At 39.9% G+C, this 25,674-nt stretch overlaps 1 protein-coding gene, 1 long non-coding RNA gene and 4 other non-coding genes across 8 annotated transcripts; 5 read left to right on the plus strand and 1 right to left on the minus strand.

Moving 5' to 3' along the window:
* The first annotated feature begins 1,701 nt into the window (after nucleotides 1–1,701).
* LOC119017486 lies at nucleotides 1,702–1,839 on the plus strand. Its single transcript, XR_005074450.1, has one exon. It is a non-coding gene; the product is annotated as a small nucleolar RNA SNORA16B/SNORA16A family (small nucleolar RNA).
* A 75-nt stretch (nucleotides 1,840–1,914) lies between these two features.
* Nucleotides 1,915–2,952, plus strand: LOC119017054. The gene is made up of 4 exons (XR_005074322.1): nucleotides 1,915–1,976; nucleotides 2,152–2,209; nucleotides 2,446–2,517; nucleotides 2,702–2,952. It is a non-coding gene; the product is annotated as an uncharacterized LOC119017054 (long non-coding RNA).
* LOC119017485 lies at nucleotides 2,012–2,083 on the plus strand. Its single transcript, XR_005074449.1, has one exon. It is a non-coding gene; the product is annotated as a small nucleolar RNA SNORD103/SNORD85 (small nucleolar RNA).
* Nucleotides 2,246–2,376, plus strand: LOC119017475. The gene has a single exon (XR_005074439.1). It is a non-coding gene; the product is annotated as a small nucleolar RNA SNORA44 (small nucleolar RNA).
* Nucleotides 2,562–2,635, plus strand: LOC119017483. The gene has a single exon (XR_005074447.1). It is a non-coding gene; the product is annotated as a small nucleolar RNA SNORD99 (small nucleolar RNA).
* Nucleotides 2,949–13,715, minus strand: ctps1a (CTP synthase 1a). Of its 3 annotated transcripts, none has more exons than XM_037093453.1 (18): nucleotides 13,505–13,715; nucleotides 12,228–12,409; nucleotides 11,957–12,127; nucleotides 11,756–11,856; nucleotides 11,509–11,625; nucleotides 9,932–10,015; nucleotides 7,144–7,224; nucleotides 6,891–7,042; nucleotides 6,644–6,776; nucleotides 5,501–5,589; nucleotides 5,319–5,413; nucleotides 5,119–5,181; nucleotides 4,280–4,323; nucleotides 4,095–4,191; nucleotides 3,955–4,010; nucleotides 3,766–3,862; nucleotides 3,516–3,660; nucleotides 3,283–3,367 (listed from the first exon to the last, which is right to left on the minus strand). In XM_037093453.1, exons 2-18 carry the CDS (start codon nucleotides 12,394–12,396, stop codon nucleotides 3,283–3,285), a joined length of 1,779 nt encoding a protein of 592 aa, XP_036949348.1. In that variant the 5' UTR covers nucleotides 12,397–12,409; nucleotides 13,505–13,715. The 3 variants fall into 3 exon arrangements, with proteins under 3 accessions (XP_036949347.1, XP_036949348.1, XP_036949349.1); XM_037093454.1 differs by lacking the exon at nucleotides 13,505–13,715 and adding an exon at nucleotides 12,837–13,118; XM_037093452.1 differs by lacking the exon at nucleotides 13,505–13,715 and having other exon boundaries at nucleotides 2,949–3,367; nucleotides 12,228–12,396.
* Nucleotides 13,716–25,674: the final 11,959 nt, after the last annotated feature.

Raw genomic sequence — 25,674 nt, forward strand, 5'->3', positions numbered from 1 at the left:
GCCTTCTGCTCAGGAAGAGACGCGGAGAGCACAGAGAGACCGCAGCAATCATGTGATAGATTTACCTATGCTCTACTACACGGCATATTACAACTAGAAACCCCGCTGCAGCCGTGAATGGGATTGTTTTTTTATTTTTTTATTTTTTTGGAAACGAGTGGGGGGAGATAAGCCGGAGTGGCTTTTTCAGCCGTTATAAAACATAGATCAGGGTTTCACAGCCGGGTTAGCTTCAGCTTTCAAAGAGGTCTGGCGAGTAATACTAGTAAGAAAATTTCGACTACGTTGTGGGGAAATTCAGTCAGTTTATTTCAGTGGACATAAAAGACGGGCACGGCCATTTAAAGGCAGTATTTATCATATTTAAAAACTCTTAGTTTTAAGTATGACGCTGCATTGTGCTCTCAGAACCACAGGGCATCAGGAGGAGGTGGAGAGCAGGCTGCTGTCCGTGGTTCTGAAGTAGGTTAAACGGCCATGTCCGTACTGTGCAGCGTATTTCTCTCCTTACAAACAATTCCTTCACTTATATCGTTCTCTGCGAAAGATACGTGTTCAGTGACACCGCAAAGTGTATGTTTGCGTGGGTATTCATGTGTCTACATGTGACAATACACAAAAACAGGAAGGGATGGCTAAGACGTTAGAAAAAATACATATCCCGTCATGCAAAGGGATCCACGTGAGCTATGCCGGCCAATCATTGCGCTGCTGTTCGGCGCGAGCATATATAACAGCGCGAGACGCCGTAGTCTGTCCCTTCCACTCCGCGTTCTCCACGAGGAGGAAGTCAAGCCAACTCAGGATATCGGTAAGGCCTTAGTCAGTTTTCTCGCTCAAAAGTGTTATGTACGTAAATTAGAGATTGATTACGTACACGCTTATTGTAAATTTAAAGAGCGGATTTGAGTGTAAAGTTAGTGTATGTTAGTGCTACACGAAATGCACCAATATTAGCTAACGCTAGCTTGTGTAGCAACTTAATCTTGTGGAGCCAAGTTTATGTTAACGTTTCAAGCTAGCTGTTGCCCCATGCTACCTTCATCCAATGGCGCACATGACGGCGGCCTCTTCTATTATTTATTTGATGGTTATAATCAACGTCTTGGCTGGCAGCTAAACTCAGTTTTAGCACAATGCTAATGGCTTGTGACCACGTGGTCAAGTCTATGCCACCCCCACAGACCAACTTTTCCGTCATGTTGAAGTTGGCTCAATGCCGGATTGTGATTTCTTTGTGGCAGTTCACCATGGTTGTCAGACTTGTAAAGCATTCACACTTCATTTCTACCGTTTTTAAACTATTCATGCCTTGACGGGGTCTCTCAAATCTCCGACGCCAGATATCAAATTGGTGTTCCATCACAATTAATTAAAATATCAAACTCCTTAAATATATCCACCCACTGGAGGAAACGATTTCTTTTCACTTATGTATGACAATGAGCTGCAGATTGTTTTCTAGTGCCTTCTACCTTAACAGTTCAAATAGTCACTTTAAAGTCAATTTAAGTTATTCCTTAATTTGGCTGTCTTGACATGGACCTTATACAGCACTCTAGCACATGCACTGACTTTTCTGCCTTTTTGCTTTCAGGGTCCTACAGGGTCAACCAGTAATGAATGCTGCGCTTCGAGCATGGACAACTGTGCAGAACACAGGCAAGTTCTCTTTTCTCTAAGGACTGGAGCGTTTCTATATCAGGCTCCCATCGAAGCCGTTCATGCTCCATATGTAGCAATGAACGGTCAAAAGGAAGCCGAGATCAAGACTTTCACCGACGGTCGCTGTTCAGTTTGAAAATAACTGTTCAAGCAACATTAAGGGGAAGGACAACTTGACTTATTGCCTTGTAGACTGTTCAAGCCTAAAGGTGTAAGTGAATGGTTTTCTAACGTTCTACTTTTATATTGTTGCAGGTGTTGGACAATTATGACAAAAGGACAGAACATGAAAATGGCTGAGTCAACTAAAGGTAAGTTGTGCGCAATGTCTCCATATACAAAATGTTTTGGCTGTGATGACACACTTGCCCTCACTGAGACAAGGCTTGATTGATATAATTTGTACTCCTGAGCCACATTGCTAAGATGTTTGTAAGAAATCTGGGATGAGTGATTGCTCAAACTGACAAATTTTGCTCTGTTTAGGTGATTATGTTGATGGCTGACCCTCAAATGTGATGGGATGAGGACATCTCCTGTTGAGGTAATTGTATTTTTAATGTGACTTCACTCCACAGTACAGCATGCTATCCTAAGGACCAGAGCTTGTTCTGTAGCTCTAGGTTCTCCAAGTGCATGCAAGAAAACTGGGTGGTCTTTGACTGTTGTGGCCCCCTGTGCCATGAGCAGCCACTCAACTGTCCTACAGCTGCCAAGTTTACATTTACAGACCACATGCCAAAATGTTCATGATTTTAACATCAATTTCTTCTACTGTAGGTAACGATCTGATCATGCTCTTCAGCCTTGAATCCCTGGGCTGTATAGGCATACACCTCCTGGACTGCAAAGGTATGTTATCACTTGATCTATAGTGCCCCCCCCCCCCTCTTGGTGCTGATCCATGATGATCACTTAACACAATGAGGACTGTTGGATGAAGCTTGCGGATATGGGACTGAGATCAGCCTATTTTTATTAAGGTATTGATGGTGTGCTGAATTGTATTAAATTGTTTTATATTCTCAAATTCCAGGTCCAGTGTGACATGTTGGCGAGCTGCCCAATAAGGTGGATTTTTCAGGACTGGGTCTGTCTGGATTCACAGCGCCAAGGATGTGGCAACATTGTTCACTGGAAGACTGACTTAACTCTAAGTGTGTGTGTGTTTTTTTTGTTTTTTTTATCTGTAAACTTCTGTAGTATATCAAAGCAATAAAATCTGCAAGTGATGAAACTAATGTAAACCATTGGCTGTTTGATCCAATAAAAACAAAAGCAAACTTATTTTGAATCAGTTTATTTCACTTCCTGTTAACATTGTCAAGGAAATTTTAAAGACATATTTGAACAAGCTGGAAAGGGGTGAAGCAGTACTCATTTACAATAAGGCCACAATAGTAACATCTGATAGTGGTATTACAGCTGCATCTCTCACAAAAGGGGCTGATTTCCTGAGCAATGCAGGGAATGGGTTTATTAACAGTTCACTCTAGATCTTGACAGTTACAGTGAAAACATTGGTCTTGGTCAGCACTTGAGTCCAATCCCCATCCCACCTGCAACATGGGAGGGGGATTAAATTGTCAATTCATCAGTAACTAGTGTACCTCCAGGTCATTCATTTGTGATTGAAGGTAATTTCAACTCCGATATCTCAGAGTCTGGGGTGCTGCTGCCACTCCGGTCACTGTATGTGTCCCTGTGTGTAAACAAAATATTAGTCAAACTGCTGGCTAGTTGCAATGAAATGTTCTCAAATCTTGGCATTCACATAATTGTTAATACACAAGCTGAAATAACTTCATGGCACCTGTTATGAACTGACACATGATGTAATGCATGTTTACCGTGGAGACAGACGGCAGCCCTTCTGTAAGTAGCCCTGCAGCTTCCCTGCAGATGCAAGCAGCAAACCGAGATAGGGGGGTGATGGCTTGATGGGGCGAGAGGTGAACTCGGGGTGATACTGTACTCCAACGAAATACGGATGGTCTGAAACAGAATTCAATTTGAATATGGTAAGGAGAAGGTTGCAGAGATTCTAACCCCAAAAGTAAATGACATTATCCACAAGATAAAGCAATTCAGTTTCCATACCATCCAGCTCGATGACTTCCATTCTTTCTCCTTCGACGTCTTGACCTACGAAGCGGAAGCCCTTTTCTTCAAAGTGACTCTTGAGTTCAGGATTAACCTGCACAAGGACAACATTCAAAATTAAACACACCCACTTCTCCCATCAACAAGGCAGTTTAATGGTGCTGATGACCTTAGAGGTCAACTTACCTCAAAGCGATGTCTGTGCCTTTCATCCACATACTCTGCATCACCATAAAGCTTGCCTGGAAGACAGAAAATCTGTAAGCGCTGGGCAGATGCAACAACATGTCAATACTGGGCTGAAGGTGAGTTTGAAATTCTCTTACGCAATACACTGTGGTTGGTCTTGAAAATGGTCCGTCTCTTCCCTAGCCTCATGGTTCCCCCCATCTGCCCAGGGTTGTGTTCTGGCATATCGATAACCTGCAAAGATCAAACAACAATTTAAACTTAAATAACTTCTTAGGTCGAATTCACAGCTGGATCGTTTCTGAATTTAAAATAAACTTACCACAGGATGCTTTGATTCTGGGTCAAATTCAGTTGAATTGGCATCTAAAAAACAGGGAAAGACATGCAATCAGTTATATTAAGCTACTCACAATAAATGAGTGTAAATGCAACATGAAGTGTCAACTTCAAGGCTCTTTATCTACAGTGATGTGTTGAGTGCTGCCAACCAAAACAGAGGTGACCTACTCTCCTGACACAGATGAAGGCCTGAAGCTGCTACACTGCTATCTTGACGCATGTATATTGTGTGACAACAACAATCTTATAACAGCATTGGACGTCAAACTGTGCAAGAAGACTGATCAAATTTTACTCGCAGACTGAAAGACTGCACAAAATACATTTTGGTGGCATGTTGGAATATCTGACCAATGCTTAATGAATTGTAATGTGAATTTCTTATAGGATACTTATAATGTTGTATTGGTCATCATAGTCTTGGGCATCGTGAGAATTGGGTCCTAAATTTCAGATAAAGTCAGGATTCAGCTGTCTTTGGTATTTAAATTTTCTAAACAGCTGACGTGACACAGTATGATTGAGGACCACTGTTTTGCTATGACGGACCGACAGTCAAACTGAGAGAGTTTAGCATCCTAATTCAACAAAGTCTGAGAATGATGCCTCTTATTCTAGCACTACATAGATAGAGGTGATTGCATACTCCTACTCAGTCGTTGACATGTATTAGTGATAGTAAAAAATAGGGAAATTAGCTTTTAAACTTCAGAGCTAATTTAACTAGATAACCCTCTTGGCTCTCAGCTATTCAGAAAAGGTTTTCTTTCACCTGAATACACACAACACCCCAGTATAATGTGGGAGAATTAATATTACCTTTCCAGCCGAGTGTGTTCCTGGCAAATTCACACACAGCCAGCTGCATTCCAAGACACACACCTACAGGAAAATACAAATCAGTCCAGTCTTTACTGTTAGTGATATGACTATTAATTTCAGCTGGACACACTTAAAAAATAATGATCACAGCATTATGTATGTGAGACAATGTGGTTATCCTGACAGCTATCCTGTACCTAGAAAAGGTTTCTTCTGGTTCCTGGCCCAGTTGATGGCATGGATCTTTCCTTCAGTTCCTCTCACACCGAATCCTCCAGGAACGAGGATGCCACTGAAGAGAGGGGGGGACACAGTTGATGAAACTACAGATCTAATGTCCAGGTTGTATTACTTAGAATTACAGCGTCTCAGCACTCACTCAGCACTGCACAGTTTCTGCCATGCCTCATGGTATTTCACTGGTTCCTCTTGCAGAGTGCTTGGCTCCAAATACGCTGAGTCTATATACTGAAGAGAAGAGACATACAGTGTAAACTTTGACTGGCAGGTGTATTTTACATTTCAGAGTTTCTGCTTTTTTACATGTGTGCCCCTCTTTGAATAGATAACTAGCGGCCACTGTGATGCACACTGAATAATATATTTAGTGGATTGAAGACTCTCGTCCCCACCCACTCTTCCTCCAACATCCCATGTGCCGCAAGCAGTGACAAGTGTGAGTATGTAGACGCTCTTTAAAGAGCAGCTCTACACTTAATCTATGTAAAGGTACACAAGTATATATAGTATAAAAGCCCATATGGTGCAGAATGGCATACCTTTCAGAAGGTTACATCCTGGATCTACAAGAGATCCTGAATTTTCTTTCATGCACAAAGAATAATAGTGCACACAATTTATTGTATTTTAAAACAAGAATAAAAACATCTAAAAGATGTAAGGAGTTCTGGAGATTCCCTGTTAGTATTTTTGCAGCACAACTTATTATTATTGGTGACCTCATGTAAATCCCAGTAGAGCTTTGCTCAGCTTGAGCAGGTCTAATCAACCACTCAAATGAAAACACCTGTGTGGATTTCTTTCATTTCCAATAAAAAGAAAACTATTAAACTGATCCTATTTTTTGTATGTACAATATATAATATACCTAATGATTCTTCTACCACTGTGCAACTGTGCATTCTGAAGTGCTGAATTTTACAATGTGGAGACTGAGCATGGAGCAACTATTAGATGGCAGTTTACCTACTCACTGCTGACAGAACAGTGGCCGGGTGTACATTTGCCCACACTCATCTTTACAGGTTTTGTTTTGTTATTTTTTCTTCAAACTGCACTACAAACAGTTCATTTGTGTAATATGTCATGAGAAAAACATGACAGTGCCCTTTAATTAGCGTCTGTAGTAACTGGCTACATTTGATTTTATCCCAAAAGACAGGATGACTGGACTACCTCTGGAATAAGGCAAACAGCTGTGCAAACAGCTTACAGTGTTGTTGATATTATGAAGAAAATGAAAACATTAGTAAAATGTGGGTTAACAACACTGTGTACATACCTTAACCTCCAATTTATGGCTAATGGCCAGTGCTGAGTGCTCCAGGGCCTTGATGACAGAAGCATAGGAGTCAGAGAACTTGGTGTACTTCCCAACCAGCGCTATAGAGCAGTGCTCTAACAGCCTGTCTGACCTGTAAAGACAGCATATGTTCCATTTAAAATCAAATCATCTAGGTCAAAAGAGAGTTTTCAGCCCTACTTTATTTAAAAAGGCTGATTTTCTCTCTGATGCTTGAGGCCTTTACCTGTCAGACATCTCCTTCCATTTAGTCAGCATCTTCCTGGGTTTAGTCTCTATGGGCATATTGAGTCTCCTGCTCAGGTAGCCCACCACGCCCTGGTTCTCCAGCAGTAACGGTACTCTATAGATGGATGACACGTCGTGCACGCAGATGACCTGGGACGACAAAGTTCAGCAAGTTCAGAGTAGCTAAAAGAGACGCAAGTGTTCTTAATCAAAGATGCTGGGATGACGAGACTTCAATGTCAGTGACGTACCTGTTCAGGTTCTACATGGCAGAACATTGAGATCTTTTCTTTGACGGAGTTCTCCAGAGCAGTGGAGCAGCGACACATGATCTGTTGGCACAGATGTGGTGAGACTTTATCAATCACTCAGTAAGTTTACATGCACAGCTTAGTCAGATTACAGCCATAGCTCGACTGTGCTACTAAATCAGACAACTGCAGTCGTCTGAGTATACGTGCCGGTGAGAAAATCGAATTATTGGATGAAGCGTTACATACACAGGTATGATAGGTGGCGCTCTACCCATTTCAACTAGTTGTAATAGAGCCACCTCCAGCAAGACCTCTTTATGTCACCAACAACAACAAACTCTGCCTTGGCATCCAAGAAAGATGGCCTATGAAGAGCAAGACAAAGCTACATCTTTGTACATTTCGTATGGTGTACATGATAATTACACAAACTAGATGCACAGTGGCGCTCTTGCTTGCGGTTATTTCAGAAGAAAGACGCCACCGTCCTCCTACTTCTGGCTCACGGCCCTGGGAAAAAAATCTCGAGCCTACGCAGAATGCAAAATCCGAATCCAATCTGATAGAACGTATATATGCACAAGTGCGACTATCAATTGAATGATCTAAGTGTTTTAATCCGACTATGTGAAATCCAATCCGGTCTGATTTTAGTCAGACTAAGGTGTATACATGCATCTTAAAAATCCTGTCATAGTCGGCGTAACACAATAATTCGGTTTCACGAGTGTCATGTAAATGCACTGCGTGAGAGTGAAATGGGTCATCTCAACAAAATGCTGAGACAATGTTGCTTAGCTTTGATAACAGAGCCCTTAGATGACATGAAGGTGCTCTGGCAGCAGCATTTTGACTAAGTTCAATATATAAATGTTATTATGCTCTGTGTGTGATGGTTAGCTGTAAGAGTTCACACATTTTCAATAAAAACCTATATTTTATCTCAACTGAATCAGCTGAGTGATACAATCACACTGTGTGGATGAATTCCCTCATTATTGTATTTTTAATGATTAATTTGGTTTCAATGTGCCAAACACTAACAATAATTCTCATTCAATGATGATATTACTAAGGGCTATCACCAACAAACGAACAACCACAGAAATGTATGTTTTACCCCAAAGCAACTCTTTAACTTTCTTTTCAAACTGTGGTTGTTTGCTACATACGCTATATTACTGTGAATATTATCACTTCTTCCACAGACTGACTTTAAACCTCCTTGCCACAGTCCACTGTCACCATCATGCTACTTTGGTATCAAAACAAACAGCCCACAATCACACACAGAAACATTATTTGTAAAAACTAAAGAGTCAGGATTATTTCAAAGGCTACTGTTATCACAGACAAAATTCTGCTGAGAATGGCTGTGGATTTTTCTTTTTGCAAAGATTGTTCTCTCGTGATAACGACTTATTATCTCGTTATCTCGATATAACAAAGATCGTTTTCTCGTGATAACGCATAATTTATCTCGTTATCGCGATATAACAAAGATTGTTTGCTCATGATAACGCATACATTTATCTTGTTATCTCCATATAACAAACACTGTTTTCTCATGATAATGACTTATTATCTCGTTATCTCGATATAACAGAGATCGTTTTCTCGTGATAACGCATTAATTTATTTCGTTATCTCCATATAACAAACATTGTTTTCTCATGATAATGACTTATTATCTCGTTATCTCGATATAAGAAAGATTGTTTTCTTGTGACAAGACATTAATTTATTTCGTTATAGAGTTAGGGATCGTTTTCTTGTGATAACGCATTAATTTATCTCATTATCTCGATATAACAAAGATTGTTTGCTCGTGATAACGCATACATTTATCTCGTTATCTTGATATAACAAACATTGTTTTCTCGTGATAATGACTTATTATCTTGTTATCTCGATGTAACAAAGATTATGTTCTTGTGATAACGAATTCATTAATGACGTGTTTGTCTTGATTTCAACCTACAAGAGCTGCCACGAACGGCTTCCGTAGCCACTGGCTGTAGCTACTGGGAAGTTTCACTTTACCTTAGTGTGTTTACTTGACTGGGTTTGTTTAGGGGCTACCAGTTAGCAGATGGGAGGCTGACAATCTCCCATCTATCCGGCTGCTTCAGGTCAGGTAACGTAAGGGTAGGCTAACGTTAACTTAGCAATGTAATGTGAAATGTAACTAAACTAACTAACTAACTAACCATTTATTAATTCATTTTCTTTGTTATATGGAGATAACAAAATACATTAATTCGTTATCACGACAAAACAACCGGTTGTTATAACAATTTCAATAAATATATTATAAAATAGTTACAGACTGCTGCTTTAAGACAGCATTAGTTTTTTGTTTTCATTTTCTAATTTTGTCAATTCTGTCAACTCTTTCTAAAGTGTTACTTCAAAGTGTGCATCAAACAGGCTGATGGACACACGGCTAATGTTTGTCCCACTCAAAGTCACTTTGACCTTGACATCTTGTGTCATTATGATATAAGTCACCATGGACCTGAATCCTACAAAGCATTTCAACCTTTCTGCTGAGTTCATGCTTCAGAAGATTTCAGGGTGTTCTGGGGTAAACTCAAGGCTGAAACACAAAATGACCTCCCACATCTGGAATATACAACTTGAAATTCCATGATATTGAAGACATTTTGAGATCAAGGATGATTCATGAAATATACTCATGTAGTAGTCACAGCCAACATAAAAATACACACACAAAAAAATGGAGCATTTATTAAGGGATGAGTGTGTTCAGCAGGTGACTCACCAGATCAGGTGACAAACCCAGTCCTCTCAGCTCTCTGACGCTATTCTGGGTTGGTTTGGTCTTTTGCTCTCCTGTTGCACTGGGCTAGAAAAGACCAATGGAGATATAAAATGTATTAAACTGACAGAATATACCTGATGCTAACCGCATGTCAGTGCATCTGTAACATCTGACATGACACAAGTAGAGAAAATACTCTAGGATAATAAATTCACGTACAACACTGAACATGGAGTCCTGTTTCCCCTACAAATCCCAAAGAGAACATATACAACTCTGTTATAAAAAGGTTCTGCGATCAGTAAATCAGATCTAATATCATAATTAGGGAGTACGGGATTATTGGTGTGAAGTTTTGACATTGCTGGTTGCAAATTAAATCTTATTAGGTAAAAATGTCTTTCTATTCCCAGCAGCATTTTGAATGATAACGACCTGTCATGATAAACTGGTAAGTTAGATGAGCAATCATTTTTACTTTTCATTTATTAATCTTTCAAACTTCATGTATATTTGAAAATGGGGTAAAGCTCCCATTCCCATTTGCCAAAGGTGAAATCTTCCAAATAACTGTTTTGCAAAATGTTCAAAAATGTAATCAATTTACAATGACATAAAACACAGAAAAGTAATATTTTGGTAGGATTTTAGAAGCTGGAACCATCATATAATATTTTATCAAAGACACAAAGCAGTTGATTATGTCTGATATCTTGTGGCACCAACAGTTACAATGAATGTTGTCTCAAGTTGTCAAAAAGCTTATGAAAGGACACAAAAAAGAGAAACAAACAGAGATTACGCCCGACTGCTGGCCCAGAGAACACATGCCGTCTTTGCAGCAGTGATGATTTGGTCAGAACTGTTTCTGCAGTCAGAAATAAAACTCCAATCGCTCTAACAGCGCTTCATAAAGACACATGCCTGTTCAGCCAGAGTGACAAAAACTTTCGAAAACTTCTTCCCCACAGCAGGATGTTCCCTGCTATGTTGTTGTACGCTTAGACTTTGTATGTGGCCATAAACTGGGCTATAGCTTTTGAAAGAAGTGTTAATACTGTTAAAGTTATTTCTTCTCTGGCTTTCAATACATAATAATAAAATGTCCCTGTCTCTAGGAGGCAACATACAAAATACATATTGTCCTTGTAAAAGGTGGCCTGCAGCCCACAGAAGGTTAACAACAGTACTGCTGCCTGTTATCCACTGACCAACACAGGCAAAACAGGGGCTTATTACAGGTGTTGTGAAATGTGGGATTGTGTACAGGTCTGAGGATAATTTCATGCAGCTGAGTCAAGCTCTGATCTTAATTTGGATTAATATTAATTATTCCTACTTACTCTGAAAGATAATGTGCATAGAAATACCACATTTCACGGATGTTAGGAGGTTTATCTGAGTGCCAATCAACATGCACATTCGTTTAAGCTGTTATGTGCCTCAAGAGGATGAGACACAGTGCTGTGGTAGAGGGTGAATGAGAGTGTGTATTTACAGTGATTTGCTCTCCAAGAGCAGCTGACACATTTGCCCTCAGAAAAAAGCAGTGAGGCCCGGAGTTGTTGCTCCCTTACCTGTGGTATCAGACTGACGTGAATGTTACAGAAGTTCTCCCTCTTCACTTTAAACTGGAACTGCCTGAAGGCCTCAATGAAAGGCATACTCTCGATGTCTCCGACCGTGCCTCCTAACTGCAAAAAAAAAAAAACAAAAAAAAAAAAAACACAGTCGCACATTACAAGTAATAATCATGGCAGCCTTTGTCTTGATGCAGCTGTACAAAATTATAAAACAGAAGCCAAATTATGCTGCTTGGCTTACCTCTATAACACAAACTTGAGGTTCTACATCGTCGTCATCAACCGGCACTTTGGCCTGTTTCACCACCCATTCCTGGATGGCATCTGTGATGTGTGGCACCACTGGAAAAAGAGAGAGAAACCCCAAGATCAATCATGGCTGACCATGTCTCTTCACCATGGCACCCTCTTCCTCTTCCTGATATAAACAGCAGTTGTTTACCTTGCACAGTCTTGCCCAGGTAGTCTCCCCTCCTCTCTTTGTTGATCACCGACTGATAGATCTTGCCAGTGGTCAGGTTGTTGTCTCTGGTTAGTCGGATGTCAAGGAAACGTTCGTAATTGCCCAGATCCAAGTCCACCTCGCCCCCGTCATCCAGCACAAACACTTCCCCTGCACAGTGAGGGGTATGACACAGTTGTAACACCTTCATAATATGTGACTCTATAATCATGAACCTTTTAAATTAGAACGTGTGTTTCCTCTGACATACCATGCTCATAGGGTGAAAATGTGCCTGCATCTATGTTGATGTAAGGGTCAATCTTGATGGCAGTTACATGCAGGCCGCAGGACTTCAGGATTGTGCCCACGCTGCTCGCAATGATACCCTTGCCAATACCTGAGATGACTCCTCCGGTTACCAGAATGTACTTCATCATTGTGCTCTGATACCTGGAGATGGATGACCCATTGAAACCAAACGAAAACAAAAACTGCAAACATATTCAAAGAGTACAAAGACCATTATAAACATTGGGACAAACTGTTCATGTTTTTGGTTTCACTGTATTTGAGATGGTAAATACTACCTCAACAATATCAGTAATAAATAGAAACCATAAAGCACAGACAGGAAGACAGAAAAAAGAACGGGGGGCACAGGGTCAGCTTAAACAAAGCAATGACTGTAGTTAAGCCTACATGTCCTTATTCTACAACGTGGACACAGTGACGTCAATAACGTAATAATTAACGTTACAAAATGCCACCAAATTGTACCAGTTTATCTACACATGCGGAAGCTAAACGTTTTTCCATCCTTTCTCACAACACAGTCGCAATATCAAGCGTGGCACATTGGAAGCGCTCGGTTACATACACAGCATGGGCCGAGCGGGCGGGGTAGTTGTAGTCAATTGTGCTCGGACACTACAAGAGAACGGGCCGCCCATCCAAGTTGTCATCGTCAACAAAGTCAACGAAACCAAACTAATCCCGCCAGCGCTATTAGCTTTTGGCTAACTATTCGAGGTAATACCGGTGTAACGCTAGGAGAACTACAAGCAGACACACAAAACCAGGCCCACGTTAGTGACTGACACAGAAGAGTGCCAACTGAAACGTTTGCTGAACACAGCGCCGCGGCCGATTAATCTTACTTGCTGCCTTTAAATACAAAGGGTTGCTAACACGTTAACCTTCTTTAACAATTATATCAAACTCGCTATATTTCATATGACAAAAATGTCCGACACTGCATTCAAAATAAAAGCGACCGTAGCTTTCTATAGGCTTTAATGCAACAAGCATGGCAACACAGCCGCAACACAGCTCAACATGCCCATCTGTAGCATTATTGTATCATTAATAGTGGGTTATAGGGCAACAGCTGAAATACTGCAATCGTAACGGGGCATCGTATATCCAACAGTATTTTATTTTTATTTTGTAACCGGAAGTCATAGTTTTTTTTTTAGCTTGTAGCTTCACAGTGTTTGCTAGCTAGCCAGCAGCAGCCTCAGTAAACAGCATCAAATTTCAACTCACCAAAATATTCTTCGGCCAGAGCTGCCCTTCTAAACAAAACGTCGACGACAAAAACCGTTCACAAGACCTCTTGTCAGAGAAGAAATTTCGATCCAAAAAGCGATGCTCTTGCTTGCTCTGGTGCTTCCCTACAGACCCATCTATCCTCAGATTGACTCAACACGTGTATGGACCACGACTCCGGCCTGCAGTACATCATTCATTACATTCCACGCTTACAACGATGTGTCACGTTCAGGAACAGCTCGTAAACTGCGGCTGCCTACCGTGGAACGCTGTATTCAACAAACCTGTGGCTGGACACTTGTGTCTCTAACACAATCCACATTTAAATGCATCAAGACTAGAACCTGGACAATGTTTGATACAAGAAAATGTTGGTGCGTGAGCTTTTGCAGAAAATAACAAAAAAAAAAAAGTAGTCTTTAACCGTAACAATCCTATAGACAGTAGTATGTGAACATGTGTGAACATACTACCATGTTGACAACCTACTATGTATAGTATACGGACAGCCTGTCAAAAATAATATTTAAAAAGCAAAAGTTTGTATCATTAATCTCTTTCAGGGAGTTATATATTATATATTACTCCAATTAAAAGGCAGATGATTTTCTATTCACCCGTTATGTTGTGGCTGGTCAGGGTGAAGATGATGTTACCTGCTTGGTATACTATCGGACAGTTCCTATTTAAAATCTGGATCTGCAAAGTAATTCAACTAAATTGTATTAAAGTAAAAATGAAGTTTTTTTTTAACTGTAGTAGGCTATACGTATACAGTTACATAAAATGGATACATCAAGTACATCAAATCCACACTACACTACAGTTCTTGGATAGATGCATTTTGTTACCATTCACCACTCTCTTCCAATAGCTCATCTCCTCACTGCCTTGTTTACTTTTCATGAGCACCTGAAGGCAGCACACTTCATTTTTGAATCAGCAGGGGGAGCTCATGTTTCACGTTTGAAAGCTCAAGTTGGACAAGCCATGAAAAAAAGTTGCATTTTCTCATAAAGAATGGCTTTCAGCCAGCTGATAAAGAATGCTAGGTGTTTGGTTTAGCTTTACAGATTGCACTAGGTGTTTATCAGCATTAGGTTATTTAGACATTCATTGTTTATATCTTATTTCCAAGTGGAAGAGAATTGAAATGTCACAAGTTTTGCACATTTCATCTGGGTGACAATTCATTTGTTCACGTCTTTTATTTTATCCACAAAGAATAACTAGAATACATTAACATTAGTCAGTGAATGGAATAAGCTTAAATGCTACTGTCAGAGCCTTTTTTCCCCTCACAATAGATGTAACAATGTATCAGTGTGACTCCAGTGATAATGTAAGCTGCTGCTCAGAGGCGACAAAGCGAGACTGAATTGATCCTGCGGCAGAAACACTTTAGTGGTCGCAGGCACAGAGATGTTTTCCTGTGGGGTTACAACACACAGGTTCCTCTTTCTTCCCCTGACACAACACAACACGTTCTGCAGCCTGGCTCCTTATAATAAATGGCCACAGTCCAAAGTGGTTAGTTACAGTGTACTGTGAAAAGGTCAATGGTCCTGTGATGTGGATCGCAGTGTATTATCCTCATTGTGCTCAGTGAGATATTAAGTCCAGGCAGGGAGCACTGGGGTCTCAATTTTGTCAAACTGTGACTTGTTCAGATTAAACAACAAGGCGTCCACACTGTTGTTTGGATCATCTGCAACTGGGTTCATTGGGCTCGCTGTGTGGGTGAGCACGAGTACTGCAAATTAAAATAACAAAATGATGGAGTTAGTGACTGATGGCTGACTCACAGACAGATAACTGCAGTGCTGACTGATGCTTCTATGTAACACCCAAATCTCTACTTGTGAGCCTTAGCAGCCAGCTTAGTCTCTGGAACACAGGAGGGGGGTTTAATGAGAGTTTTAATTCATTTTTGACCGGAGCTGTGATTGAATTAAACTCCCACAGAAGGGCTGGATCCTCTACTCACCACAAGCCATTTCCTCCTATTAGAGATGTAACAGAAACAGCAGGCAGGGAGGCAGGTCAGTCTGAGATAAAAAATAAATAAATAAAAAAAGAAAAGAAAAAATTGACTCTTGGTACTTTTATGGAAACACTATCTTACTTGGTCAGTGTGTCTTCTGGTCTGCTAATGTAATGCACCTGCATTGTGCTCCTTTGTAAATTTTTTCAAGATATATCACAACATTCTGGGAAATATGCTTATTTGTTTTCTTTCTGGGAAAGAACACACTTTTGTATGTGCATCGTACAGAGCTGGAATGAGGATGCCTTTAGTCTATTTTAGCTTATAGACTGAGGTAAAACAGCTGGGCCTTTCTCTGTCCAAAGTGAAAAAAATATGCCTATATATGTTTTTTGTTTGTTTGTTTGTTTTTTACATTTATGTAATAATATTTAAATGTTGCATTCCATAATACGAATCTAGAATTTATTTTAAATTTGATTACTTAATCTATTCATTACTGTTTTTCTTTTACTCAAATCCTCATGCACAAATGAAATAGCATTTCTTCGACATCATGGGTTCAGAGCCTGGGTGGGCAGACCGTTATACTTTATGAAAGACATATGATAAATGTTTAGCTTTCACCATGTGCATCACCTCTGCTTTGGCTCCGTGTAGAAGGCTTGGGTGGTATAACAAGCAAAAGCGTGTATGGCTACACAGACAGAGACAAGAAAAAAGCGTGACATACAAAAACTAAAATTTCTTGAACAATAGTGCTCATATTGATTCACATCTGTTGAGGAGGGAGCAGTGTGGAAACACTGTTCTTGGCAGCAAAAATGGAAAGAGGGTGATTGTATTGTTAAGTCACTGAAGTAGAGTTGGCTGCTGTCTCGTCTGTCATTAAGAGACAACAGAAGACGGATGGGTGGAAGAATGGACACATATACAGTTATTCAAGGCTTATATAGACTACAATACATTTTCACTGACGTTGCTAATGGGCGAGACTGTCCGCCCAAGAAAAATGACAGAATTAGTCATCTGAGCAAAAGCCCCGAAAATGACAAGTGCTTGCATTCAGGTGACAAAGCCCTGTAGCGGCAATTATCTAATGGGAGTTATGACACTTGTCCATTGTGTGCAAAGGAAGAAGGAGCGTGATGTGATTGTCCACACAGGGACAGGGTTGAGATGGATGAATGGATGGTCAAAAAGTGTCAGACTCTGCCAGGGGACACCTCTGGATGCTTATCATTTTCCACTGACAATCAATATTAGTTCATTTGAACCATGACCAAGTGGTTATAACTGTAACAATGATGATGAGTCAGGGTTGATCCAATACCAGTAACAGTATCTGAAATGCCTCGGATGCTGCCTAGAATTGGTTTTGGCAGGTATACGGGTCCAAGACATAATCCAATACCAAATGTTGAAACAGGACCCTGCTACTTACCAGTGGTGCTACTAACAAGCAGATTGTTGAGTCTCATTTCCAGGTTGTGGTTGCTGGGAATGAGACTCCAAATAAGGGTAAATCTGCATACAGCATCTAGAGTCCTCTTCATTCCTGTGAAAGCTGCTCATTGGAGCAGGAAGCCAAGAAACGTTGAACAGCATTTGGCCTTTTGTGGCCTAAGGAACATGCGCACTAGTGACTTCTGTTGGTCGAGCAGCTAACCTCCCCTTTAGCCATCAGCTAACTTGAATAATTAAAAAAATCTCTTGTTGACTTATCAAATGTCACTGGATGGAATAGCTCAAATTCTGATGGTGAAATATTTTATTTTGTGGGGGCTGAGACTCTTTCACAGTGTAAGCTTGGGAAAAGGGCTTTTAGGACCAGTGTGCATCACCTGACATTGTAAGTACACAGTTTGGCCACTGTATCAAATAGGCTTGAAGCCTAGCACTGTTCCTGGGGGCTTGAGCTAGAGTCAGAATGTGCTAGCACAGCATAGAAAGAAGAAGCAGGTGGAAATGGCAAGTCTAGCAGGGGTAGATAGCAAGTGTACCTACTAACAACTTCAGTGATTAATTTATTAGTCATTTGACAACACAAGACATGTAGACCAAATCTGAGATTAAAGTGAAACTCTCACCAAAATGCAACCTAGGCTTTTTTAGCGAATGTACATGAGTCAGATCTTTGTGTAAAAGCATGATTATGACAAAAGAGGCACTTTTAAGATTGACCATATTTTCGTTTTCGGGTCAAACTCATTCTCTCAGGGCAAATTTTTAAAACACGAGGAAGGCTGGACACAACATGAAACTTTGCTCGTAGTATCACCAGGGTCTCTACACATGAACACGAGCATTGAGAACATTGTTTGTGTACACAGAGTTTACTAAAAAGAGAATTTTTGGACTCATATACATTCACAGAAAAGCCTAAGTTGCATTTTGGCAAGAGATTCACTTAAGTCCTTTTATACTACTAAAGAGAGGGAAAAAAGGAATGAGGTGCTAATGAGGATGTTGTGCTATGAATTACACAAATGACGTTTGTCCATTCAAAAGTTATTTTCCATGTCAAGAAAGACCATGGCTCTCGTTAAAATAATAAATAATCATCATTTTTTTTCCATCTTGCTCAAAATATGTAACCAACACCAACATGGCAGCCACTTTGGCACAGAAAAAATATTAATTAAGGTGAAAATCACAATAAATGTTGCCATATAGACAAATGCTATTATCTGAAAGGGTAGTTCATCCGTGCTGTACGCAGGTTGATACACAGAACCAGCTCTACAATGTGTACGTTTCGGGTTTTAATGACCGTTCAACAAAACGAACCAACATGAAGAGTGGGAACATAATTGTAAATATTAACAATAAACACCCTTAACACAGATGGATTAAAAAAAATCGAACATGTACCCATGTAACCTATTGGCACAAAAATCCATGAATTTATGGCTAAAATGATATTTGTAAGAAAAGATGGGTGCCAGCAACTCACCAGGAAGCGGGTTGTCTCCACCAGTACCTATCCTGGCCTTTAGGGGGGCACTCCAATGAGAACTCCTCCAGTCACTATAATATATTTATCACTTGTAAAGAAATTGTTAGCATTTCAGTCCTTGCACTACTTAAACAAACAGCGGGATACAGCATGAAAATCATACAACACTAACCCTAACCTTAATAGATCATAAGTGAGTAGCAGGTGTTGGCAGAAGATCTTACTGTTCAGTAAGGCCAAATGCTAAATTACATTTCTTTGTGTAGCGTTATGTTTCACTTGTGATCACACTGTTTGGTCTTGTGCCCCAATTTAAAACACACCATAGTGATATGAATCGCATCAGAGTTGTTTACAGTTATTTTTAAGCTGTTAATGTGGACAAACAATCACCAGTCACATCAGCATGCTAGTAGCATAACAACATAGCAGCTTCTCCTTTTGGCAAATGGTCAGACTAGTCGGTGGGAGTGAAAGTTCCAACATGGCGTCACACATATGGGCCATGGGGCACTCCCACACTGCTGCACCACCCTTTGGTGTTGCCTGAAGCACACCGGGCCAACCGTTGGCCACCTGAACCATTTGGGGAGACTCAGGCGAGTTCGGTAACAAATCTGTTTGTTCTGTTGGGCTGCGTTGGAAGCTTTTGGGACCACGTGGACAGCATCTGCTCTGACTCAACATGTAAAGTCTGAGAACATTGTCTGTTGGCCGTCTGAGCTGTTGGTTACTCTGATTGGTTGTGTGCTAGCTGTATGACCATTCTGATTGGCGGTGTGCTAGCGAATTAGCACGGTGCGTAGGAGCACGAGCTACAGATATTACAAGTACACTACACTAGCTAGAATACTGTGTACTCTATGGTGTGCACCTTGTTATTTCTTATATGCACTCTGTTCCATCATTTCCTGTTTTCATGTTCTGGATTACTGGCACGAGACTAGCGCGGTCCGATCTCGCTCAAGCGCAGAACGCACACACTACTGTGTAATTGGCAGCCGTCGAGGCAGTATGTTTCAATGCATTCCTGCCGAATGGAATGGTTCAGGCGAAAGGCGTGGTCAGATAAAGGCAGTTGGCAGTTGGTTTGAGTCTGGGCGGTGTGTGGAGGGCATTAAGCTGCAATGCCAGATTTGGTCTGAATACAGTGTTGGACAGAGCCCGCCTTGCTGTTTCCCCCACCTATAGTCCTGCACTAATTTCAGCTGAACACATCACGAAGCTCCATACTTAACCCATGACTTCCTACTCTGCTTCTTCGAGGCAAGGTGAGACAAATGTTTCCAATGATTTCCTATTAAATGTAGAAAATTTAACATGAAAAGCATGAAAGTGACAGCCAAATTGAAGACCAGTCAATCTGTCCAATGATGGTGTCTAATTCATCACATTTGCGGTGCATTGTACAAGCCTTATCCCCCTCATCCACTGTGAAAAAATGTAGGCAAGCTTTAGTAATGATGTGGGGGTTAAACACCATGCCGGAGCAGTTTAGTGCTGAGGACAGCCTTTCCATGTGAGCCCACAGCAGAATGGAGTGGAGCTGTGAAGGGGGATGGGCAGATTGCAATGTCTTACACCATGGTGATGAAGCCTCTCTCTTATGCACACTCTTTTCCTGCTCTCAACCTCTCTCCATTTAGACACTGTTAATGTAATGGGCCATATCAGACTAACATTCAGCTTTATCTCCAGCGCTGACACAAAAGACTTTTTTTCACTTACCAAATACACATATTTTTTGCATTTTGAAAATACTGTAATTGTTCAACATGCTTTAACAAATAGAGTACACTCTTTACTGACAGCCATACCTCGCAAAGCTGTAAAAGCATTTGGTTTCGTGTGTGCTCCCTTCATGTAAAGAGTTGAAACCAGACCCCTATCTAATGCTAAATGCTTTTAATGCTAAAAAAAAATGCAGGTAAAAAATGTTTCATTCCCAACATTGTTCAAGTGTTAAGGTGACCTACAACCCAAATTTGGGTTAAATTAGTGGGTACATGAATTAACTGAATAATATGTTAAGGGGTTTTCACTGAATGATCTGTATTGTTTGGGGATGTGTAAGGGAAACACTCCTTAAAATAAACAGAGTAATATTATGTATTTTTTATCATGTCTTAATTGGTACTATAAAAGATCTGTCATTAAGTTATGTCAGGGTTTAATGTACTTTTACAACAATTTGGTTTTCTTTGTGTAATAAGGTGTGCCAAAGGTGTAATAAGGTGGACCAAGTAATATTCAGTTCATCCTTGAAATCTCACTCTTATTTAAAGGTTCGCATTACAGGCCCTGCACTCCCACACACATTTTTACTCATTTTTTACTCATTTTTACTTTTATTGGGATTTTATGTGATAGACCAACACAAAGTGATGCATATCTCATAAAATCCCAATAACATACATTTACATTCGTGGTTAAAATGTGACAAAATGTGGAAAAGTTCAAGGGGGTGGGTGAATACTTTTGCAAGGCACTGAATATGGAATTGCATGAGATTGAGCGAGGAAGTATTCTGGGCAGATATTTTGCAGAACTTTGACAAAGAGCAGTTTAAACACTAGTTTTGCATGCCCCAGTGTACATCTGAGTATGTGTTACAGCTGATTAAACTAGCACTAACATGGAAGATTACACATCCTTATCAAGCACACTCACTGGCTGATGAATTCGCTACGGACAATTGTCTGCTCTATTCCCACATGTGGATCCCCCTGATTTAGGACTAGGAAGCTGGCAGGGTAAAGTATGTAGACATTTATGGTCACACATTCAGCTCCTCTGGGTAAAGCCAACGTTACAGTGCGTGTGTGAGAGGGGCTTCAGACAGCAGACAGACTGTCAGTTGATAGGACTATGGTGAGACGTAAATAAACTTAGAGGCTGTGGTGCTTAACACACAGCACTATTAACTTTACCTCATTTCTAAGACTAGTTGATTTGATAATTTCATTATTTTTAAAGGCATGATCTAAATACAAAAAAAAAGAGTATCTCTGAAACGGGTACCATTTGCTGTTCTCAGCTAATAGCTAAGAAAGATCTCCTCTCGTTGTTGTGTTCATACCTCATTGTCGATTATCAATATTTCTAAAGGTCTTGTTTCAAAGTTAGAAATTCAAGTCTTGTGACAAGACCATCGGCCAAATTCACGCATTATTGATATCAACACAACAGCAGTCACCATTATGGGTGTGTCCTCATCCTCCTGTTATGTGCTTCATGTGTAAAAGGCCGGGGCTTATATGTGAGAGTTAGGGTTACGGCTTTCAATTCCATTTACCAATAAAGATTTTTCAAACAAGGAATACCTAACGCCGCTGGCTTCAAGATGGCGCCACGGACTGCGTGTTGGTGTGTGTTGTTTTGTTTGTCAATTGCTTGTTTATTGCCTTAAATATGCTGGTGTAAAATCCTTCATGGCAATAAATCTGTTTCTGATTCTGATATGATTCTGATTACGATTCATCAAGCTCAGTCACACATACACATATGTTAATGTTATGTAAAAGTCTGTAATGGCTTCACTCAGACAGACACCATGAGTAGGAAAGTCATCATTTTATGAAGAAAGACACATTTTCTCACAGGCTGCATTAATAATGGTGTTTAAAACTTATTTTACAATTATAAAGCAATAATATTAACGACCATCATGAGAATTAGGGACACTCATCCATCTTCTCACAGTAAATCCTTTCACAGATTCATCAATTTCATCATTTAGTGACATGGCATTAAAATGCTACTTACTGCTGTTGTTTTATAGACTGATCCAGCATGGTAAGAATCTTGCAAACATATTGAAATGAACCCACTCACTGTGTGTTGTGCTCTATTTGGTAAGACTTATGACTGGGATGGAGAACACATGCAAACACATTTATGTATCAACGGCACAACAAATCTCCTCATGAACTTGTATCCCCTCTTGCTCGTTTGGCAAAGAGCAACGTAGAAAACTTTCAGATAGGATATATCTTATTTTTTTCTCAGAGGCAGATGATCTTCGGGTTTTCTTCCTTATCGTGGCAGTGACACAACTATGCCAAGCACTTAATACTTACTGACACTTGTTTGTACAGTTGATCTTGGGACCTGTAACTGCTTTGAAATGGCTCCAAGTTTTGACTTTCCTGACTTGTTCAAATCAATAATGTGCTCTTTCAGATTAATGCTGAGCCCCTTAGACTTTCTCACGGTAGTGTTTGTGGCTGAGTCACAAAGCCCTTTCAAAATGGCCCTTTTTAAATGTGGCTCAGGTGGTAGTGCAGGTTGGTCAGTGTTCGGAGGGTCGGCAGTTCGATCCCCGCCCTTGCCACTTGTGACGGGTGTTGTGTCCTTGGGCAAGACACTTCACCCACCTTGCCTGGTGTGAAAGTGTCTGACTGACTGCTGTTTGAGGTGGTGGTGGTCAGAGGGGCTGTAGGTGCAGAATGGCAGCCACGCTTCCGTCAGTCTGCCCCAGGGCAACTACTATCGAAGTTTACTACCACCAGTATGACTGTGTGTGAATGAATGGAATCTGGAACAAATCCAGTCCATTATTATTATTCATTAAAATGGGCCCAGAAAAGTCATCAACTGTTATCAATCATAATCACTCAAAGGAAGTTAAGCATTTCTCAAAACACATTTGATTGACACAACTTTCTATATCAACCAAAAGGAATGTTCAAGTTACTGTATACATTCATCAAGCAGATTTGGTCACTTTTTTAGAAGACCCATAATAAATTCAGATTTAAAATAAACTTCATGATTTTTTTTCTTTGTGACTTATTCCATCACAGAAAAATGACAAAAATATACATTTTGTGTAATGTTAGTGTATGTAAATGTTTTACCGTGATTGTATACTCCAATAATTGAATATTCATTTAACACACATTAACCGTCCTATGGTGTTTATGTCAAATAAACCTTACCCTAGATCTGGGGATTATAGGGTTCCTCTAGAACATACGTGACTGGGAATATGGAACAATATGAACCTAAGAACAAAGGACCATAGCAACATAGGACCCTGGCCCACCCCTGTTGCCACAACAGTTTTGGACACTGTAATTCAAAATATGTACATATATCAGAAAATCAGAAAATAACAGGTTGGAAACTCTGATTCTGAGTGCAAGTGAATACAGCAAGATATGGCTGCAAGAGGTCACAGGGTTGGTAATATACCAGTTTTACCCAGCTGCCATTAGACATCCCTGAAGCAGATGGCACACAGAATGACTGCATAATGGCTAAATGGTGGTAGGGTTGTTCTGTTATTGACCTATTCCTGTACACAAGTATGTGCACATATGCAGATATGCTTATTTTCAATGAGAAAATACATTGATTTGGAAGAAGTCTGAGGACTTGGGGTCTGTTACAATAAGCATCAAAAATAATCTTAAAACCATGGCGCTAATGTAAGATAGGTTGTAAAAGTAAGTAGCCTACCCAGTTATTTCAGTGTGTCAGATACATTCAGTGAACATGACATAGCTAGCTGCTCATCTCATTTTCAGGTTGCAATTCAAAGCTGTTTCTGCCTTCTAAGGCAATAAAAAGTCATTCCAGATTAAATTTTAATTTGAGTTTTTAAATTTGAGGTATATATGATGTTAGTCAATTTCAAATGTTGAAAGCTGAACGTAATTTGACCTGATGACGGATTAAAAAGAATTTATACCGGATTCTGACCAATAAAGGCAATTGAACCCAACTAAGAGAAATTTACAATGAAGTCTTCTTTTAATTTATAATATTTTCACAAAATCAGGTTTTGGCAGCTAAAGCACAGTATTGGTACTCGCCTGTATTGGACTCCTCTGCTTCATGCTCACTCCCCATCTGTTAATGCTCCAGCACGAGCTGTTGAGCTGCCCCGGCAGAGATCTAACTGAACATGTTTATATCACAGAAACATGAACCCACTCTATAGAGCAGCATCACACTTATGCAGCCATCAGGCTTTAAGGCTCACTCTACCACTGCAACTTTTATCTCATTTAGTTATGCTTAGAGGATGACATTGGAACAGGGCTTTTGTACACGCTGAGATATGGCTCTATCCTGTTGGATCATCAGTGGGCAACTGTATCCCCATGCCTCACCCCCCTCAGACTGATCTCTCCATCTTCCTCCTTTCATTCATTGGTTAATGACATTACTCATGTCTCTGCTGGCCTCAGCCGTGTCAATTGAACAGCTGGGGTTATTCCTGGAGCACAGATCCTGGGAAACATAAATCAAAAGTCGTCCTGCTGCAATTGGTTCAGAATGAAGGAAGCGAAGGGCAAGCCCTCTTCCCTCCCCTGCTTTATTTTTTTTAAGTTCTCATTCAAATATTTACCAGATAAATGGGATGGAAATCTTGAAGGTTACAGACATTGCCTTTGTGTCCTTGTTTGATTTAATGTTTTTTTTTTTTCCCTCTATCCTACTTTCCACCATCAATCTGACCATGATGATGCTGAACATCCCCATTAACGGTGAACATTGTTTGACTGAAATTGTTATCAAATACAAAATTTGAATGATAGGTAGGCTAAAGCAACTTTAATATGTGTGCAAACACATAGAGTCAATAAACTCACCATAGGTTTACAATATTGGCGCAGATCAAATTTAGCAACGAAATTAAATGATTAATCATTTTTGATAAGTAAAATGTAAATTGTCTCATTCATGACATTAAATCATCAATTTTCTGTTATATAACAGAATTTGTGTTGTTTCTATTATGAAAAAAAAAATCCCAAAACACTGGGAGATTAATGTTACATTTTCTGCCAAACCAACTGTAAAACCCAAAGTCAATATTGTGCCAACATATGGTAAAGTCCTTATCAAACTGAACCCATTACCACCTCAAGAACAGCACCATGGGCAATATTTGTGCTATTAAACTGTGTGTTCCATGACCATGGTTTGTGTTACAGAAACAGAAATTATGTTTGTTATGTTGTATGAATTTGCTATATATATATATATATATATATATATATATATATATATATATATATATATATATATATATATATATATATATATATATATATATACACAAAACCCAGGTTCTGTTTGTCATACCTGTTGTATAGCTCATATCTCACTTTTGCAACTTTCATGCATGATGCCTAGCTCATATTTTTATTCTCAAGATAATAACTGCATATTTGTCCAAAGTCCCTTACAGAAAAAAAAAAAAAA

Source organism: Acanthopagrus latus, chromosome 3 (genome assembly GCF_904848185.1).
Source record: "Acanthopagrus latus isolate v.2019 chromosome 3, fAcaLat1.1, whole genome shotgun sequence".
Lineage (NCBI taxonomy): Eukaryota > Metazoa > Chordata > Actinopteri > Spariformes > Sparidae > Acanthopagrus > Acanthopagrus latus.

Bases quoted from the DNA above. Each gene is read 5' to 3' on its own strand.
- ctps1a (XM_037093452.1), bottom strand. From the start codon at position 12,396: ATGATGAAGTACATTCTGGTAACCGGAGGAGTCATCTCAGGTATTGGC. The intron at 5,414-5,500 runs GTGAGTGCTGAG...CCCTCTCTTCAG, and splicing joins CAGAAACTGTGCAGTGCTGA to TGGCATCCTCGTTCCTGGAG. The intron at 3,863-3,954 runs GTAAGTTGACCT...GTCCTTGTGCAG, and splicing joins GGCACAGACATCGCTTTGAG to GTTAATCCTGAACTCAAGAG.